This window comes from Callospermophilus lateralis, chromosome 10 (assembly GCF_048772815.1).
Source record: "Callospermophilus lateralis isolate mCalLat2 chromosome 10, mCalLat2.hap1, whole genome shotgun sequence".
NCBI lineage: Eukaryota > Metazoa > Chordata > Mammalia > Rodentia > Sciuridae > Callospermophilus > Callospermophilus lateralis.
The window spans coordinates 38,885,340-38,904,035 of NC_135314.1; the positions used below are offsets into that span (position 1 = coordinate 38,885,340).

Genomic DNA, 18,696 nt, shown 5'->3' on the forward strand with positions numbered 1-18,696 from the left:
TAAAAAGAAAAAAATTCAAGATAGCTTAATTTCTGCTCTCCATGAAGGGAATGTTGAAATAAGAGTTTGAGCACTGGTTGTTTATGTGCAAGAATGATCTCAGGAAAAAGGTAGGATAGTAGGAAAATGAAACAAGGAAAGGAAGACAACCACTGAAAGATGAGTTATTGATCAAATTACAGTGCTCCTGTATAGTGAATAGTGTTTCTAACTGTAAGAGCCAGTGTAGAAAATTTGCTTCAGGGTTATCCCATCCAAAAGAAAAGGAAGATATATATATATATATATATCTTCCAAATTTTTTTTAAATTAATACACTCAGGTTTTACATTACATTAGTAATGTAATTTAAATATCATCTATGTTTATATGATTTCTTACTGGTATAGATTTTCTGATGATACATAGAATTTTAAAAAACTTATGTTCTATTTTTGTTAAATATTTGTACCTATCAATAAAATTATGTATTTATATTTAAAAATATAAACAGACTCTTTTCCATATTGCATCTCTTCCACCTATAATTGGATTAAAATATGTTGGTTTAAGATTTGAAAGTCAAAGAAATATCAACACTAAGCACTCAGGTTCTGATTTTTACATCAGCAGTTCTTGGGATAGTTTGTCACCATTGGTATTCATAGTTTCTGTAAATGTACTTTGGTACTTAGCAATTTGTAGTTCATAAGGGTCTTTTAATTTGTCTTCAAAAATGATTTTGAACATATTGTTATTTTGTTAAATTATAGATGTTAACTGAAAAAATTCTTTTCATACATGTTTCTTTCTTTCACTTGGTCATTTCTTGTAAAAGCATGCTGACTTTTCAAGGAATATGTTGGAAAATTTTTCTCACCATTTCGCTTCTGGACCCATAGTTCTTGTCATTGCTTCCCTTGTATATGCTTAATTATGGGGTTTGGTAACAAGGACATGATCTTCTTTAATTCAAACCTTACATTTTACTTGGGTTGATTTTTTTTCTTATCTGATTTCATTTTCCTCCATTTCATTAGAAACTAGGGGTAAATTACATGAAACACTTAAGAATCTGTCCATATATATTATTGCTTTATGAATGAAGATTATAAAAAGTTTATAGTGATCCTGTGTAGCTGCCTTTACATTGAAATGACCTATGTTGAACACAAATGTTAAAGGAATATTCATTCATTCCACATGTACTCATTTGTAAAATTTAAGCATTGCTGAGAACCCAGTGTTTGGTCTTTCTGGACTCTTATTTCAGGATCTCCTTTCAGAGATTAAACTAACCTGTTAGAACTCAGATTCAATTTGAGATTTAGCTATTCCTGACATTATCAAAGAATAAAAGCACCATACTTTAGCTATCCAGGAAAGTAAGCTATACACATAGATCCACAAACAGTGTGTATGAAAACCAACCATGAGCCCCTCTAGATGTAATGCATAGAGAAACCCAGCCATATTTAGAGGCTAGACTGCCAGACTTCTTAGTCCCAAGTTTGCCTCTAGCATTTTTCCCTCACTTTTTTTCTAGTGAGGTGCATTTTGAAGGAAATTTAACTTGAAAAGCATGTTTCTAAAGCGAAACCACAGAATGTACACTGTGAATAATAATGATTCTTAGTTTATTGTTTTTCAGTTCCTGAAGAAATCCAACAGACCAGGCTAGTTACACTTTGTAATGCCTATATAATAGTTTCATGCAGATTTTTTTCAACAAATAGCTCCAACAGTTATGAAAGCAAAATAAGGAACACAGTAGAGAAAATGTATTCAAAGACACACACACACACACTCATACACACACTTTGTATTTCAGGGTTTTTTTAATAACTATTAGAGCACACTTTCAACTCATAAATCCACCCATTTTTATATGTACAGTTCAATAGTTTTTCATAACTTTATTGACTAATGACACCATCACCCATAAATCAGTGTTAGAATATTTTCACCCTCTATGAAGTAATAGTGAGTCCATCATTGCACTTTTAAGTCAGTTTTTAATAGAAATTCTAATTTAGGAGTCTTTTTATACAAAATATAGTTTTTCCCAAATGAAACTTAACACAAAATGACTTAAATTTATTTCGGAAGCTTGAGAATGAATGTTTAGAATCTTTACACATATTAGCTAAACTGTAATGTCTTCCTATAAAAGCCAGAGTCTACACAGCTGTGTCTGAGAATGCTTGCTCTGTGTAGGCTAATGACAATTTTCTGTTAGCTTTTGCAGTAAAGAATTAGAAATGCAGGAACCTAAATGTCCACATTGAAATGAAAGCCAAATCCTTAAAAGAAACAAGTAGAACTATATTTGTATCCACATAATTTTCTTTTTAGCTTTACTTATGCAATCCAAAAATGGAACAACTTAAGGCTATTTTTTTCTTAATGTGCTAAAATTTTTATGGTGCATGTAAAAATTAATCAGCTCCAGTTCTCAAAATTCTAAGGTCGATTATGTGAAGTACTCATAATTGCAAAAATATGTATTGATGCATTTTCCTTATTGGGATGGAACTAGAGAGCTAGAATTGCCTCAGAATTCATGGCTTAGCTAAAAAGGTATTTGACAAAAATTCTCCAAATTAATAAAACCTTTGTGGTTCTAAAAAGGTCAACCACAGGCATCATGGGTATTAAGTGGCAGATAGTCTGCCACTGAAATTTTCCCCTTTTCTCTTCTGCTTGAATTTTTAAAAAATCTGTTTTTGGGGAACAAAGTTATTTATTACAACTAAATGTTTGCATTTCTTAATCTAGTTATGGGGCAGAAAAGGAAAGAATTTGGGACAAAGGAGGTTGGGATGTATTACTAAGTATACATATAGACAAGCAGATTTTATAGCCCAAAGAGAAATTTTGCAGGCATAATTGCTTTTGGAAAATCTGTAAATCTATGCTGGCGTTCATTTTGTTTATAGAAATTTGTAAACACACCTAAATGAACATATTCTCCACCTGCATCCTTCAGAAAGCTAGACTAGAAAAAAATAAATATTTTTATAAGTTCTTAATTTGTTAAATTATGCTACAAATTTAATGATGGGTTTTGGGTACATACTTCGAAGAGATGCATAATGAATATTAAGATTGGAATACATACTTGGAAGAGATGTATAATGAATATTAAAATTAATGTTGTAACTGTCAAATATATTTAACTTTTTTTCTATTTTACTTAAAAGTGATTTGGGTGATTTCTTTTGAATTAACAAAGACTCTTGCATTCTTTAGGAGAATACCTATGTTGCAAATAAGTCTCTGGCATAAGAGTGACATGGAATTAGGGCTTCTCAGAAAGCTGATTTCATGGTAATCAAAATATTTAATATTCTATATAGTCACATACCACAATTGTTCTCTCTTTTGGAATATTTCCTTGTTCTATTTTTCCCCTAAACTTTTAAGGATTTCTATTTGTGAGTAAATTGGATAGCTTTGAGCTTATTTACAAAATCTGATTTCCAAATGTTTGAACAGACTTTATATAGATTTTTTCTTATGGAAGGTTTGAGTTTTTTTACCTCCCTAAAATAGCCATCAACTACATCATTTCTCAATAAGACCTCCTCTTCTGCAATTGTCTCTATTGTACTTGGGTAGTGTTGCTAGACATATATAAGCCATCTGCTCCAGGCAATTACAAACCATATGCTAAGCACAGTGTCCCAGTATTTACTTTTTTTCTGCTTCCTAAATATGATTAATAATATTTAGAAACAATGCATACTTCTGTAGTGTCCACCATTTTAAAAAATTCAAGGAGAGATAATGTATGTAAACATTTATGATTCATATACCAATATAGGGTTCAGCAAATGATTTCTCACTCCTGCTTGCAATACATGTAAGGACAATTCTCATTCCTGTAGTAGCAAATGAATTGTTTTCCCACTCACCCAAAAATATATACTTAAATGAGAATAAAGCTATTATAAAGCCACAATTGAATCTACAAAAATACTTGTGTTATGGTATAGACATAAAGTATCTATGGATATAAAGACTCATGTTTGAAGGCTTGGTCTCCAGTGCAGTGATGTTCAGAGGTGGGGATATGGGGAAATAGTTGGATCATGAGGGTTCTGACCTTATCTGTGGAGCTTGTTGGAGAAAGTGGGTCACTGAATATGTGACCTGGAAAGGTATTTCTTCTCTCTGGCCTCTTCCTTACTCTTGGCTTCCCAGCCATCATGAAGAGAGCAGATTTGCTCCTTTTTGCACTTCCACCATGATATTCACCTCAGGCCCAAAGCAATGGAACCAGTCAAATTTGGACTAAACCCTCTGATTCTGTGAGCCAAAATAAATCTTTCCTCCTTTGATTCTTCTTTTTTTTTTTACAGGCATTTTGTCAGAGGGTTGAAAAACTAACACATACCATATATGTGCCTGTGTTTATGTGGCTTGTGTGTGTTTCAAAGACTGCTACCTTAAAGTTAGCAATTTATTATTTGTGATGCAGACACCAACAATCCAACCCAAACATTTTGTACATGATGTCTTAAAAGTTCTGCTCAGCCATAATCATAGCATCATTTCCCCTTTATTTGAATTGTTTTTAATGTAAAACTAAAGGATCCAGCGAAGATTGAACAAATTGTAAGTTTGAGGACTGAGGGATACCAACCAGCAGCAGGTAGTTCCATATATGTGTGTTAGCTCGTGATTTAGTGTAACCATATAATTAACAATGTAATCAGACTGCAATCATGAGAGTTAGTCATCAGAGACATAGGAGCCCCTCAACTAGTAAGCTTTTAAATGTAGAAGTTCCTATTCTTTAAGTGGAAAAGGTGGCTGAAACTATATATTACCAAAGCTCCTACAGGCTGGTTTTAAACTTTGGTATAAATTAAACATCAAAGTCATTGCATCATGGAGGTCTGCTCTGGTATGAATGTTCATGACCCCTCAAAGTACATAGGCTGAAACCTAATCACAAATGTGATGATATTAAGAGGTGGGGTCTTTGGAAGGTTATTCTGAGTGTGGAGCCTGTGTGAATGGGATTAGGAGAATTTAAAAAATGGCTTCAGAGAGCCGCCTTCCTTTCTTCCCTGTTAGGACACAACTAGAAAATGCCATCTGTGAACTAGGAAATGTGCCCTCATCAAATACCAAATTCACTAGCAACCTGATCTTAGACTTCTCAGCTTCCAGCACTGTAAGAAATAAATTTCTGTTGCTTATACATTTATGATATTTTGCTATAGCACCCCAAACAGGTAAAGTCAAAGACTCTGGGATTGAAGAGTGAGGGAAAAGTAACCCAGTGTAATTGTATACATGTCAGGTTTCTCCTTGGATGACTCATTTTCTCCCTCTCAAGCAAAGGTCTTCCCTCTGGTTGTTTGAAAATAAAATTCCAGATTATATTTCATTATTGTGATTATTTTAAAATATATGTCTTATTATTACTAAGGTATGATGAAGGTAAGAGTTCAGAAGGCAATTTACAGAGGAAAAAAATGGTTTGTTTCTATTATTATGGGGAGAGGTTCATGGATAAGTACTAAGTTAGAAGAAATTCTGCTGTGCATTTGCAGAGTAGGTATAGACAATGAAACTAGGCTGTTTATTTCAAAAACCTAGAGAAAAAGTGTTTGAATGTTTTCACAAAGAAGAAATGGTAAATATTTGAGGAGTGAGATGTATACCGTGGTTTAAGCATCACTCAATGAATATATCTATCAAAATATCATAAGGAACCTATAACTATGTACATTTATTGTTTTTATGTATGTTAGTTAAAACATAAATTTAAACAAAAATAAGAAAAGAATAATTAGTTTGTTATAGTTCCCAAGAGAAGAAACAAATGCCATGCCACACAGGACCAAAAGGGAAGCCTAGGGATTGGTCATCAGGTTGAAGAAGCAGGAGGAAGTAGAGACAGTGGTTCGCACTGTGGTTTTCATGGGAAAGGCAAGCAGGGTAAACTGGCCCAAGAATGGTTAGTTTGAATAACTCAGGAAACCCTGAGAATAGGGACTTTCTCTGGCTTTCTGGCACCTGTCTCCAGGGTCATGAGAACAGAAGAATATTGCCTCCTCCAGTGTAAGAGACAGAGCAAATGTCCTGGATTGGTTACTGTGTGTATGAAAGGCACCTTCTGGCCAGTCATTTACTTTATTTAATTGACTAGTCTTGAAAGACACAGACCCTTCCCAGTCAGTGAAGCCCCAGATGTCGAAGCAACCAGAATACAGGAAATAATATTTAGGGTTAAATTAATACCATGATATACTGAATCTAATTACACAAGCTGCAATTGTTACTTTTTTTAATTGAGGTAATATTTAGACAAAGTGAATTATACTGATCATAAGTGTAAAATTCAATGACCTTTGACAAACATACAGTCATCATGGTATAATTACATTTGTCACTAATTTAGACTGTTTTCTGGTATCCCTTTAATAGCAATAGTGACAAAGTTTCATTTATCAAAGACCAGTGTATATTTTATTTCCTTTCTAAATATAATGTAATATAATAAAATACAGATTATTTCTAATCCTTTCTGATCCACTTAAGGATATGAACCAAGTGACATAAGAGGAGAGCTTTTTAGAATAGTTTTCTTACCATAGTCTATAAAGGAAAAGGTAAATGTTAATCCTTTTCTGCTCTAAAGCTGCATTTTGATTATTTCTTTCCACTCTTGCAGCTAATCAAAGGCAGCAAGCCCTTTTCCAGAAGCCCCACAGAGAAGCCCAACAGCACCCAGCACTCAAGAGTTAGATGTATCTATCCTGTGCTGGAATATGACAGCTTTATCCCTGAATAATACTGACTCAGAACAGAAATATTACTTAACGTTCTTTAAAAAAATACACTCATAGTTCTAATCTGAAATGTGTTCTGCACTTACTTCTTCTTGATCTTACATGATCATCCTTTCCCATTACCACATTTCTTTCAGCAACACTCAGTAACTATCTCACCTAAATCTTTGGGACCATCTATACTAAAATAACTTTCTCAATATTAATGAGTTGTATGTAAGATAGTGTCTGAATTTTTTTTGGCCTAAGACTTTATATTTAGTTACCTAAATTTTTGTTATCAACTTGGTTTGAATGTTTCTACTGTTATCTTTTTTTGTAGAAACCAATGAATTAAGAAAACCACTGAATTCAGGAAATGAACAGAGGATGTTTTCTAAAGTAATCCTACATTGGTCAAGGACTTGGGCTGTCAAAGTTCCATAAAAGCAGATGTTCTAAATATTATCATTAGGAAATTATTCCCAATGATAACATTAACAAAGTCATGATTTAGACAAATCTGTGCTCCCAAAGTGAAGGTGTATTTTCTAGAAATGTTAAGATCTTTTGAGACTTAAATGATGTTAGAAATTTCTCAAGATATTTTATTATTTATTTATTTTTGGTTTCTCTGGAAAGGAAGATTCTATTCTCTCTATGTAGATTGGTTATATTACCTTGGGACATATTTTTCTAAGTTTAGGCTTTGGCAAATAGTTGGAGTTGTAAAGTATATACTGTTTTAATCCATTTTTATTTGTTCAAATTAGTTATATATGACAGTAGAATGCAGCATATACTTTCACATATAAAATAATGAATATTGCATTTTAAAAAACGAACACATAGCTAAATGGACACTTGTCTAGAAATTTTTATGTTTCAAGGCAGTTGATAAAAAAGAGAAATAAAGTCATACTTACATTTGAATGTCATTTATCTCAGGTTAAAAGTAAAAGATCTTCCTTCAACACTGGATCTTGTATGTTAATGAAAAGCAGTAAGGTGAAAATCATACATAAACACACAATTGTCCTCTGATTGCTTCATGTAACAACATATGACATCCGGAGATAGGGCTCATTCAACTCCCAGACTGCAGCTGTGTCAAGAGTGCTCATATCCTTTCAAAGGATGTAAATAGAGTAGAATCTTGTTTAATATCCTAGTAAATCCAAGCAACATTTCCCCCAAACTATACTAATACTGTATGTATTTATATGTGTGTACATATCCTCAATATTTTATGATAAATTTTTCTTAGTGTACTCTGCATTTTCCAAAAGTAAATAATTTTATGGGAAAATTCTATTTGCTCTAATTTGTAGTATTTCCTAGTAGATAATTTCTTATTTTAGAGATTAATCAACTTCAAGTGGATGATAAGTTTTAAAAATATTTGTTTATAAACATTAAACTCTTTTACATGGAGACATTATACTTAGCTATAATTAACCCCATAGATTTTCAAAGTCATGAAAGATTCATGCAAAGATTCTTCTGATTGCATGAACATATTAGATGATATTAATGAAGGAGATTTGCTATTTTTCAAAAGAAATTTGAAGAGCAATTGAGAAAATGGCAAAACAGGGTGATTCCACCTTGATAAACCCGTGCAATAATCATTTATGAAATGAACCCTTCCTTTATCACTTTTTTCCCTCTTTATTTCTTTATGCTAAGAGTGAGCTAAGATTATAAAATATAACTTCAGGCTCCAGTATTTAAAACTAATTGATGTTTTAAAAATTCAATAATTAAAACTTAAGAAGATTTTAGAAATTTAGGACTGATACACCTAAAACGTGAATATGCTCTGTTAACAAATAATGACAAAAGGAAATCTTGGTCAGAAATTTTCATTTTTTACAAAATGTACAATTTTACAAAAAAGTCTTACAACGTTTTCTTTCAGCACCATTGATTTGATTGAGAAATTTTCTTTTTACCGTGTAATTTGGAAGATACAATTTTATAGAAAATCACCTCTTTCCTAAGCATATTCCAATTATCATTTGGTTCAAGTTGTATTATGTTAATTTCATTGCTCAGGGGACCAGGCACAAAATAAACTATACATTTATTCCAAAGCTAACCAAACAGTAGTACTAGACTTGAACAAAGCCGACACTATGCAGGGCGTGGAAGGCTGAGTGCTCACAATGAGAAGCACTAAGAGTAGGAAGATACAGGCAAGAAAATAATAATATTACAATGCAGAGCAGTGGATTAAATGCTAAAAAAATGGATTACAGCAGTTCCCTCTTGCCCATCATTTCACTTTCTAGGATACAGTGACCTGATGTTAGTGGCAGTCAAAAAATATTACTGGAAGATTTCAGAAAAAAAAAAACTGCTATGTTTTAGACTGTGTACCATTCTGAGTGATATGATAAAATGTCATGCCATCCCAGTCTATTCCCCTGGGACAGAGATCATCCCTTTGTCCAGATGCTACCTGTATGAGTTTTTAGATGACAGTGTTTGTGTTCAACTAACCCTGACTGATTTCATTATTATTAGTTTATACTAAAGACCTTTTTTTGTTGGCGCATGATAATTGTAGAGAATAGTGGATTTCATGGTGGCATATGTGTTCGTGTGCATAATGTGACCCAATCAATTTTTATTATTAATTATTGTTGTTAATCTTTTACTTTTCCTAATTTTTAAATTACATTATATCACAGGTAATGAATAAAAGATTCAGTGCCATCTATGACTTCAGATACCCACTGGGGGTTTTGAAACATACCTTCCAAGAGTACTGCTGAATTGCACTATTGAAAAAACAGAGGAAGGAGCTGGTTAACTATTGCCTAAGGGACTGGGAAAGCTTTATAAGGGGATTATATTAGCAGTGGATTTTGAAAGGTAATGAGCAGAAGCATTTTCCAGGTGGAAATGGAAGGGATCCTGCATTCCAGGCAGGAAGTACAAGATGCACAAATGTGGACAGATGAAAGAAAAATTGTCTTTATAACTTTAGCTTTGAATGGAGAGCAATAAATGATAAAGCTGGTATGTGTATTGCAGCCTTATGAGAGACTAGTCCAAATTTCTCAAATGCTTGTGATTCTAAGCATTTTTTAAATCAACTTCTTAAAAATATAAATCCTGAGAGCATCTATTTGGAGCTTATTTTTTGCTTAGCAATTAAAATCTAGATTTGAAATTATGAGATTTTGAAGTCAAGGAGAGTCAATGTTTCATTTGTTTTATAAAATAATAAATTGTCAAAATGTGTAGGAAGTGGAAGTTCTGGAAAGATTTAGGGAAATGTTGAGAAAATAGGCACTAAATCTGACAACAGGGGGAAAACAGCAAGCTTTGACCCAAGGCCTGAAGACCAGAGAGTAGGAAACCAACAAAGAAGTATCAGCTTTCAGAGGGTGGGGTTGATGGCAATCTGAGAGTATAGAGAGATAACTCTGAAATCTCAAACTGGATACACTGCAAAAATGGGAATGCTGGTGGCCAAAAAAGGAAATCAGAGAGAATGCCAGGTTTGGGAATTCCGGGTAGGGGTGGTGAGATGGAGAACATTAAGCTATGAATGATTATGTTAAATCAAACCCCAGAGTGTTTCTGGATTTAACAGAAATAAGTGTTCTGAAAAAAAAAATGAGAAGGAAATGTTCTTAAGTGGGCATTGTACAGAATGCTTAAGAAAAATAAGGGGGGTAATGTCTGACTCAAAAGAAAAATCTTTCAACCATTTACTGCATGATATTTTCCCATGGAGATAATTTTTAAAAGCTTTGGCTCACTTCGAAGAGAAATACTGAGCCCTTTTTGTTATTACTTTAACTTATCCAATCTCTAAACCACAGAGATACCTAAGAGGTTCATTAGAAATTCCCCAACCCAGAAATAGGAAGGTCCCAATAAAAACAAACTAATCAGATCTGTTAGGAGTTGAATTTTGAAGTTTTGACTTCCTGATTCTAAGGAAGGGTCGAATTTTAGTTACAAAATAATAAGTGTAGCATAAAAAGCACCAGACTTAAAATAATGAATCCCTCCATGTCTGTCTGTAGATTTGGCATACACAAGTACTAAACATGATTCTAATACAAATTATGGAAATCCCAAATCACTTTACAGAGAAGCCTTTTAAAAATAAAATACTTTTTAAAAAAATAAAATAAAATACTTTTTCTAATTGTTGATGAGCTTTTATTTTTATTTATTTATACATGGTTCTGAGAATTGAACCCAGTACTTCGTACATGTTAGGCAAGCGTTGTACCACTAAGCCACAACCCCAGCCCATCAGAATCCTTTTTTGGGGGTAACATTTTTGCTTATCTATTGTAATTTATCTTTTCTGTTATTTCATTCGATATAGTCAATGGCCTAAGTTATATTAACAAAGAGACCAAATCTTGTCCTTCTTCCACAAATCAATAAGGAAACAATGTTTTGGAAAAAAATTGTTTTCACTGTTAAATTGGGTTCAATTATCAACAGTTAGGGCTTATATTTCTCTTTCTGTTTTACTTCTGAACTAGTCATCATCGCCTGTTACCAATTCAAGAGGTTGTCATTGCTTGTCATTGCATGTCATTGATAGATAGGGAGGAAGACACCCAGTGAACAATTCAACCCTTGTAGTAAGAAGCTATGTCTCCTTAGAAGACAAATTGAAAAGCACTGTGGTACCGGTTTTTAAAGGCAAATACTGCTAGATAATTTAGGGTGAAACTGTCCAGTCATCTGTCATGACAAAGGCATATTTTAAGGAACAATGAATTGCAAGAACCATTGCAAGATCCACAGTGACAAGGTCAGAATTTCTTTAGCACTCACTATGTTTGGAAGGTTTTAGTAGCAGAGTGTAAACCCTAAAACAGCTGCCTGGAGAATGGTTAATTGTGTGATTCATGAGCCACCCCTTCCAGCTCTCACTGTTTTTCCTTGCATTTGGATTCTTTCAAGGAATACTTAATTTAAAATATCACTTTACTGACTATAACATCTCTTTCTTTTTTTATTTTACAAAGGACACATTTGGTCATATCCAAAATAACAAAACCTCAAGATCAAATATTACCTCTATCTCAAAAACCAATATAACAAAATGTATTTTACCCATTAAAACATTAGTTAAAGATTTTTTTTAAAAATTATTATCTTCATAATAATATCTTTTAATGAATTATTATCTTCTGTTTTAAATGTTTTATCAATTTCTTAATTTCTTTCCCCCTACACAACTGTCCATTTACTAACCTGCATAAATGTCTGGTCCAGTTCACGTGTCCTACCCTGTCATCAATTTCCTCTCAGTAGGAGAAACATTTTAGTAATCTATTATTTAGGATCTGGTAAAAGGACATAATTAAAACTCAATCATGGGCTACTGAGGTACTCAGCAGTAATTGCCATTTGAGCTTATGTATCAGCAAATTTGCAACAGAAACCCATGTTTTCTCCTTTTTACTGTCTTCATCTACCTCCCAGTATTTCTTCAGTTTTAGAGAAGTTTTATATATTTTTTTCATTCCATATAGCAATCTCCCTGTATTCTTTCAAATCACAAATTCAATAAATAAAACAAAACAAAATAAAAACAAAAATAAAGAAGTGAGATACAACAAATTAAATCTATTCCATACATTGCAACACCATTTTTTTTCTAGAGAAAAAAATTTTAAAAATCCTATAAGACTTGAAAATTCATAATTTTAACAAATCTCTCTTTGGTACCAGAAAACTAACATAAAGAAATTTAATCCATATGACTCTTTATTGCTTACATTATAAATTGTGTTACAGTGCCTGAAGTATGAAGAAATTACACTTCAAGAAGTGAATTAAAAGGGGTTATAAGAAACTTTTTAAAAAATGTTAATACAACAGAATGTCCACGGAATGCATCTCTTTCCGTAGCGTGTCTACAAGAGAAGAGAAAACAATTTCTGTTAATTATTTATTAATATTAAAATATTGATGAGCTTTATCTAAGAGTAATGGGCTTCCAGCTGGAGCCCTGGGTTGAACTGTGCTGAAATTTAGCCAGCATGAGGGGCATGTAGTAAAAGAGCAGAACAAATGACTTAACAGGGGCCTAAAAGCAGCAATCAGAAAAGGTTCATTTAACAGAGAGATGGCACAAGCTTCGAGCAATTGCCTCTACTTAAGTAAGTGTGGAATTACAAAAGGTTATTTATTACAGTCCAACAGGGTCCTGCAGCTTGCTCAAAGGCCTTTGAAGAATTTCAACAGTTATAAAGTCTTGCTTAGTGCACAAGCAGTAAAACTTGGGCAGACCCCCAAAACAGCCTGCAAAGTTTTTATTAAAAGGTTAATACAACCCTTGTCACAATTCTTGTTTGAAAGGAATTATTTTCTCTCTCCCCCTTTTTTTTTAAAGGAGAGATACCATACCTGGTTATTTTCCCACAGGTCTGAAATGTATTTTAATGATTTTGAAAAATGAACCAGTTTCTTGATGTATGGAATTAAATGTAGGACTTTATGGGTTTAAAAGGAAAATGTTCCAATGCTAAGCTTCTTTGAAATGCTCTGCAAGCATACATCAAAAAAGTTATTCTGCTAATGGATTTGCTTCAGCAGAAAAACTAGTGGAATTTCTCCATTGTTTGTAAAAGAGGCAAAATTTGGTTCCAAGGACATTGGTGACTTTGATTTTCTCATTAACAATTGGATAATAAATTGATTTTTATAAGTATAGACTTAGAAAATACAGTGAAATAAAGTGAAAATAGTTTATCTTTTGCTTTAAAGCAACTTTAGAGCAAACCACAAGGATGGGGGATTGAGACCAATGTGGGAACTAAAACAGAAGAGTATTGAGTAGATGAAAAGTAGAGATGAAAGTTAAATGACTTTAGTTGGCATAAAAAGGATAGTAATTGCAAAAATGAGAATAATAAATAAATTTAAAATGAGAATAAGAAAATAAATTTACTGGCTGAGCCTAGTGGCACACATCTATAATCCCAGTGGCTCAAGAGGCAGGATGATTGCCAGTTCAAAGACAGCCTCACAAAAGCAAGGCGCTAAACAACTCAGAGAGACTCTGTCATTAAAAAAAAAAATACAAAATAGGGCTGGAGGTGTTGCTCAGTAGCCAAGTGCACCTGAGTTTGATCCCCGATATCCACTCCAAAAAAATAAAAATAAATAAGTTTATTTTTCCATTCCAAAAGCAAAACCTACATTTTTATTTTGCAAAAGATTAAGTCCTCATTTCCAGACCTTTAGGGTAACAACACTTTAATTAGAAAAGAGTGTCAGCATCTTAGAAATAATGGGAACAAGTGGATGGGAAAGTTTTTGAGATAGATTCTAACTCAGGTGGTACAAGTCACAATTGAGGAATGAAAGCTTTGCTTTAAAGTGATCCATAAAGGTAAAAAGCGTTTATATATAGGATCAGCTTGAAATGCAAATATCATCATGTGATAGTCATAGAAAGATCAAATCAATAAATATGGAACCTCTACTGTTAGTTCTTTGGAGATTGTAAATACATAATCTTCAAACATGCTTGATTTGCAAAAAATATGTAACATAATTGGTTCTCAATCAATGAAAATAATTTGACAGTTAATGTATAAAAATTCATGAGCTTTTCTTTTGTGTTTAACATTTGGTTTGCAATATTCCATTAGGGCCAAGTGCTACCATACTCCAGTGAGGCATTTCACTTGATTGGTAAACAAGATTGAGGTTGAAAACTCAAAGTACATAGATAGTATGCATTTTTCTTTTTGATGGAAGAATTTGAAATAGAAATCACTTAAAATATATTTAATCTTTAGTTTGAAATGAAGATGATCCTATTATATCTGATGTACAGTGCTGCTTTCTATTTATATTTCATATTTTTGATAATAGGCAATAAACCATAGCAAATGTTGCCATTATCCAATCAAGAAATCTCAAAATATATTTATATATTCATAACACATAGCAATAATTTCATTGAATTTCTTATTAAATGTTTAAGCAATTAAAATTCAAAATATAAAATAGTTTTCTTAAATGTTTTTATTCATGAAAGATTTTTGTCAGAAGTCAAAATCTACTGTAATATACCCTAAGTCATACCTATTTCACAATACAACAAATATTATTATTACCTATGGATACCATGGGACTCCTTTTGCATAATGGATTCCAGTCCTCTTACAGAGTTGCATATGAAAATGTTATCAATGAACTGAGGAATCTGGCATTAATAACTTCGCAACATTATAACAAATAGGTAGTCCTAATGTTTTGTTCTTTTTTTAATATATCAAATATATTTCATTGCTTACATTATAGTAGCAGATTGAAAACATCTGCTCACTTGCCACTAGTCAACCAGCAGAAGAAAATCTCAGCTCATTTTCCATAGGCTTGAATGCACTAGGGCTAAAATCCAGCTGCTGGGGCTGGATATAGGGCTAGATTAATACTCAAGGGTCTTGGAAATGGAAATAATGCTTTCTTGCCAAAGATTAGACCAATGATAGACTCCATTTGCTGGGTCCCGTCTCTCTTTCTACTCTTATTCACCATGCTTCCCGACCCATAATCTTGCTTTCTCCAACTTTTCCTCCCCTCCTCTCTTTTTCAGCTCCATCACCTGTCATGATAATCAAGAAAGATCGAACATCCAGAAACAGCATCTCTCTGTCCTGGCAAGAACCTGAACACCCTAATGGGATCATATTGGACTATGAAGTCAAATACTATGAAAAGGTGGGGAAACAATGTTATGTGGTTGAGTTGTGTAGGGAATGAGCTTATTTTCTCATAATGAGCTGTGCTCTTGAAAAGAAAGCACTGACATTGGTAGTAGGAGCTATGTTTAGTATCCTTGTCATATGACCTCTTTGATTTATAGGAACAGAGGCATTTAGAAACCACATTGTCAGATACCCGCTATTCTACAACAATAAACGACATCAAAGATATCACTACGAAACAAAAGCCAGTTTATTTTGACAATAGACAGGACAATTACTTACACAAAATACAAAAGAAACTGAGAAAATTAGAACGACATATAAAATTTTGACTTTATGTTTAATATTTTTATATTAATAAAAATATTTTCTATTTGAGGTTCAGTATGATGTTCTTATTAGGTTTAATTCATCAGGATATTTTCTTCTTTGTAAGTTTTTTCTTGGAATTAGTTTGAAACTTTCTCTCAGCTTTGACTTTAAGGAGAATGTATTTTCACTCACATATTCAGGAACAAGTAAGGATGAAATCTAACTTTTCCAGTTTTATGTGGAGAGCACAAATCATAACCTCCAAATTAGGAAGTCTATAAATATTATTATTTTAAATATTTTCCTCCTTGCACCCAAAGAGTGAAATAATTGACATAACTTTTTCATGCATCATTTGCTCTATTTAAAATCTTAAAAAATCAACTTTTTATCATGCAATAGCATTATACTGAAGGTTTCATATTAACATGATTTATTTTCTTACTTCAAAGCAGGAACAAGAGACAAGTTATACCATTTTGAGGGCAAGAGGCACAAATGTCACAATCAGTAGCCTCAAGCCTGATACTACATATGTATTCCAAATCCGAGCCCGAACAGCAGCTGGATATGGGACCAACAGCCGCAAGTTCGAATTTGAAACAAGCCCAGACTGTATGTATTATTTCAATTTCATGTATGGGGGAGGATTATTACCCAAAGTGTTTGCTATTATATTCTTACTTTCTAAATTTTCACCTAGTATGATAAATTGAAAGTATATTGCTTGGGACTTTAGGAAGTTGCAGAGATGGGTGTTGTATCTGTGTGGGTTTGCATCTGTGTTCTTGTTCTCTTTTACAAATCAAACTTATTTTAATGTGCAGAATGCTTCTGGTTTCTGTTAGCCATAACTTCCACTAGAGGAACTTTGTTTAATATAATAACATACTTCTAGCACCTATCAATCTAGATGTTCCAAGTTCATTTCATGATTCAGTTAACCACAGACAAGAAACTTGATGATCCATGAGGATCTTAATTTTGTTTTTATCCTTATCATATAACTTAGGGAAAAAGGATTTTTTAAAATGTGTATAATTTAGGGAATAAGGATTTTTTAAAATGTGTTTTATCTCTTCATTCATATTCACAAGAAATCATGATATCCTGTCCAGTTGATCCCAAATTTGGCTAATGAATTTGGCTAAAACAAAGATTTCCTTCCTTTACATGAATTTACTCAATATTTTTAAAAAACGCTCTGCTAAAATATAATTTCCAGAAGGTGATAACTGTGCTGATAACTGTGCTGATAATTTGAAATAAATACAAGCTAAATATTTTATTTAACTAGTTAATGAAGAGACTAAATATGAAATTAAGACTGATTTAAAGCAAAATTAGAACAGATGCGTATACACATGTATGTACATATTTGTGCGCATGTGTGTGTGTGTATGTGTGTTTAGGAATAAACCAATCGTCTCTAGTGAACAAGTGTTATTTTAATTATAATAATAAAAATCATATACAGCACTAATAGTTTTCTTCAACTGTAATTCACAGTTATAAACTAGCTTAGAGAAAATCAAAGATGGACACCCTTTGGAGCAGTAATCCTGAAAGGGTCTAGGAATGCCCTAAACATTATTGAAGAAAAATTTAGTCATGTCTTTTGACCATCCTAACTTATGATTTTTATGGTACCTATTTTCTATTCTCTAAATATTTTGTTCCTGAAATAAAAATCACATTATTATTGGTAATGATTTTATACATAGTAGAACTGACCATGAATCATAAAAACCGTTTGTTAATAAAATATTTATGACATCCCTTAGTCAAATAAGAATGCTGCTTACAGCAAAGAGCTGTATTAACTTCTGCAAGGTTTTGAGATTCTAGTGCTTTTGTGCATCTTAAGTTCACAGCAAAATTGTAACAATTCTACTTAGAGGAGAGCTGCTGCCCACAGACACACATATCTACCTATAAAGACCTCTCCTAACTCCTACTATGAAATAAGCAAAGAGAAACCACTCTGGAGACACTCGATACAAAATGCAATATGGTGTAGAAATCCATGAAAAGGTTCAAAATAAGTTAAAAATTTTAGATGACTGGATAATCAAATGTAATTGCAATGTGACTTTAGTCATTCTAAGTTTTTTTTGCAAATTTAAGTGATGCAAAGAAAGATTCTCCTTTTGAAATGACTATAAATTGACTTTCAAACTTATAAATGAATATTTGGATTAACAGTAACAACAAAATTCATATTTAATTTACTAAAAAAAATCCCAAATCACAGTAGAAAAAGCGAATATTTACGATATCTTATTATATAAATGACACATATTGATGAGTAAGAGAGTCAGATAACCATTCCATAAACATTTAGTATGTTCATGTATATTTTGGAACCCCCATCTAATTTTGTATGATATTAATTAGAACTCCATGCTATCTGATGATTTGCAAAATCAACAACAAATTTCAATCTATTCCATATTTACCACAGACGTTGCTGAGTAGCATTCATGCATAGAAGACTTCCTTGGTAGCTGAGGCTTAAGAAATTAACATTTTTTACAGGATTGCGATGTAGCTCAGTAGTTACATCACTTTCATAGGTAGTGAGAAGTCCTGGGTTTAATCATCAGCACTGAAGGAAAAAAAAAAGTAGCTGATTTAAATCCTGTAGGGTTGTAGATTTTCACCACTTTTTATTCTTGAAAAATTTACATGGAGTAAGAGAGAGAGAAGGGAAAAGAGGATAGAAAAAAAAAACCATGAACTCTTCCACTTCATCCTTTCTATTTATAAAAATAACTGTGAGTTGTACATTTTGATTTGTTTTTATCCCCAAGGGCTGAGGATGGAACCCAAGGGCTTGCTCACACTGGGCACACACACTACCTCTGAGCTCCATCCTCAGCCCTATAGTTTGATTTTTGTAA

At 32.7% G+C, this 18,696-nt stretch overlaps 1 protein-coding gene across 1 annotated transcript in view; it reads left to right on the top strand.

Annotated features, from left to right (window-relative positions):
- Epha3 (EPH receptor A3) overlaps positions 1–18,696 on the top strand; it is a 340,539-nt gene that overhangs the window by 253,348 nt on the left and 68,495 nt on the right. The window contains exons 6-7 of the mRNA XM_076868941.2: positions 15,370–15,494; positions 16,246–16,408. Coding sequence (XP_076725056.1) covers positions 15,370–15,494; positions 16,246–16,408 — 288 coding nt within the window. The remainder of the gene's footprint in view (positions 1–15,369; positions 15,495–16,245; positions 16,409–18,696) is intronic.